Source organism: Apis dorsata, unplaced genomic scaffold, assembly GCF_000469605.1.
Source record: "Apis dorsata unplaced genomic scaffold, Apis dorsata 1.3 scaffold_68, whole genome shotgun sequence".
Lineage (NCBI taxonomy): Eukaryota > Metazoa > Arthropoda > Insecta > Hymenoptera > Apidae > Apis > Apis dorsata.
In genome coordinates this window covers 66,966-69,556 of record NW_006263366.1, presented here as the reverse complement: position 1 = coordinate 69,556, position 2,591 = coordinate 66,966, and the positions used below count along the sequence as shown (strand labels likewise).

The window sequence follows — 2,591 nt, the reverse complement described above, 5'->3', positions numbered from 1 at the left end:
AAAAAAAAAAAAAAAAATAAAAATCAATTTTTGTTCGAGACGCATCGCTTGAAACTCGAAAATAAAATTAAAATCTCGAAAAGAATTGTAAACTAAAAAATGGGGACGGATTAAAAATTTCAATTCTAATATTTTTGTACAAAAAAAAAATGCTCGATTAACTTACCAGAGTACGAAGTTACGCCCCTACTGGTGAATTAATAATATAATAGCGCGAATGGCGAGGGATTAAGCGATGGTCTACACGACGATTAACGCCAGGGAAGCTGGTAAATAACTTGGAAGCTCCTTCTGCATATCTGTTGGCGTTATCGATCCCGGAGTGCCACTCTCTCTCTCTCTCTCTTTCTCTCTCTTCCTTCATCCTTCCTTCTCCTGACTCACCGAATTCTTTTCCAGACCGTTTCCTCGTCCCGCGGATCTCTCGCGACGACGACGATTGTAATTTTTCACGGTTCGAGACGCGTACTCGCGCTTTGGAATTTCAGGCCTTCGAGCACCGAGGAGCGGTACGACGAGTACGGGGATCGAGAGTACAGCGCGGCAGAGCGTTTGGGCGAGCAGATGTCGGCGGAAAACTGCCACGCCCTTTATCCAGAATGCCCGAGAAGTATGCTTGACGTATTCTCCACGGTGATCACGTAAAATCTACTCTGGACGAGGAAGATATTCCGTTGGAAACCGAACTCGAATTCGAATTTTTCTTGGATGAAGACGATCCTTTCTAATCTGTGTGCGATCGAAATCGATTACGCGAGAAAAAAGATCTTTTAAGTTAATAACACTTACAATCATAATTGATCACTCTTTATATAACCTCACAATCATTGGATCGTTCGGAAAGTAATTTCGTTTTTTCACACGAGTGTCGCTACGTGTCGAACACGGTTTATCCAGCCAACTTCATTCTAAACCGTGTTATTATTATATATTTTGAGAGTTGAAAATTCGTTGGTTTTGTAAGAAAAATTCGTTTGATTCTGCGCAGTTGTGTTTTTTCGTGCGTGATGACAAAAGTGCAAGATCAAAAGGAGCATTTTTGGCATATTTTATTATCGAAAAGGTAAGAATGCCGTTTCAGGCAAGAAAAAAGTTGTGCAAAGTTTATGGAGAAGGTGTATGCCAGTATCAAAACTGATTTTCAAAATTTTAGAACATTAAAGATGCACCACGTTCTTGAAGCTGATGAAGACAAAATGAAGGCACTGATCGAAGCAAACCGACGAATCGAGAAATTGCTACGAGATTAAATTTGTCGGATTCGATTGTTCGTGAAACATTATACATGAAACGATTTGGTGTTTCATTGTCATGAAGAAAAAACGAACAACCCAATAATTACAATTATTCAACGCTTTAAACAAGATACGTAGAATTCTTAAATTCGATCATTTATTAAATTTTCTCCGTCACTGCGATTATTATTCACTTCGAATGCGAGCGTTTGAATTTTCTATCCCCTCGTTCTCTTGGGTCTGGAAACTCTTTGAAAAAATATTTCATAACGGCGAACGATGTTAATCATCGTGCAAAACGAGGTTAATGAAACATTTGCTCTTAGAACCTTTTCACGCGAAAAAAGTAGCCTAAATGCGCAAGCAAGCAAGAAGAAGAAGAAGGGATCACGCCCACGCGTTCGTAATTTATAAACGAGAGCGAGTACTCGGTCAGAGAGGGCATCGAGTGCATCGAGGAGGAGGTGATCGTTCCGGCGGAAGTATCGGTTGAACGGTCGATTATGCTGAAACGATGCATCCTAAAATTCATCCGTTCGAGGCGAGGACCGTTCTTCAAGGTGTCGAGCCACCGTGAAAGCATTTCTTAACCGTGCGTCCCGTCCTCTTCTTCTTTCTGAAATCTTTCCTCTTCTTCCTCTTAGGGAGAAAGTTTTCATTTGCCTAAAAGTCGAGCGACCCGCAGCAATCGTCGAGTCTCGCTCTGCCAGTTCTTGGGAGAAGAATTCGAAATTAAAGAATCTTCGCGGACCCATGCACCCGCGCGAACACAATTCTTTCGAGTAATGCTCGTTCCTAAACAACGACACTCTTGAATAAGAAACGAACCTGGTTCGATCGAACGAAACTTGCACAAATTTCCGAGGATCCAATATTCTTTGGATCTTATTTTTTTAATCGTTTTTCCTTGCAAGTAAAATTTTTTTCGTTACGGTGAATTCTCCATTTTCTTTTTCTTTTTACGTGTTTCTCATTCTCTCTGTTAATAAAATAATTTTATTTGTCTATTCTAATAAACTAATTAAAATCTCTTTCGCGAATAAAATGTATTAATTGAATTTATGAATAGCTATAGATTATGATGGGATAAAAACGTCCATAGGATCTTTTACGTAACATTTTGTAAATCTCGATCGTGGTCGAGTTTCAAAATTTCATTTATCATATTCGAAAAATTAGAAAGATGATATAAAATTAAAATCGATACAAATTTCCACAAAAATGTTCCACGAGTCTATCGATTAATTTATGAAACTTTATTATAAAGATAACTATTTTATTATATATTATTATTATAAAGATAACTATTCGTTCGTTGTGCGAATAGCGCATATATATATTCATTCTTCGATCGTT

The 2,591-nt window shown here is 38.2% G+C and overlaps 1 protein-coding gene across 1 annotated transcript in view; it reads left to right on the top strand.

The window, feature by feature from the left end:
• The window catches only part of LOC102675985, a 27,143-nt gene that overhangs the window by 3,291 nt on the left and 21,261 nt on the right, over nucleotides 1–2,591 (top strand). Inside the window, exon 3 of the mRNA XM_006610102.2 lies at nucleotides 489–1,063. Within this exon, the coding sequence (XP_006610165.1) occupies nucleotides 489–645 (157 nt within the window). The 3' untranslated portion in view covers nucleotides 646–1,063. The remainder of the gene's footprint in view (nucleotides 1–488; nucleotides 1,064–2,591) is intronic.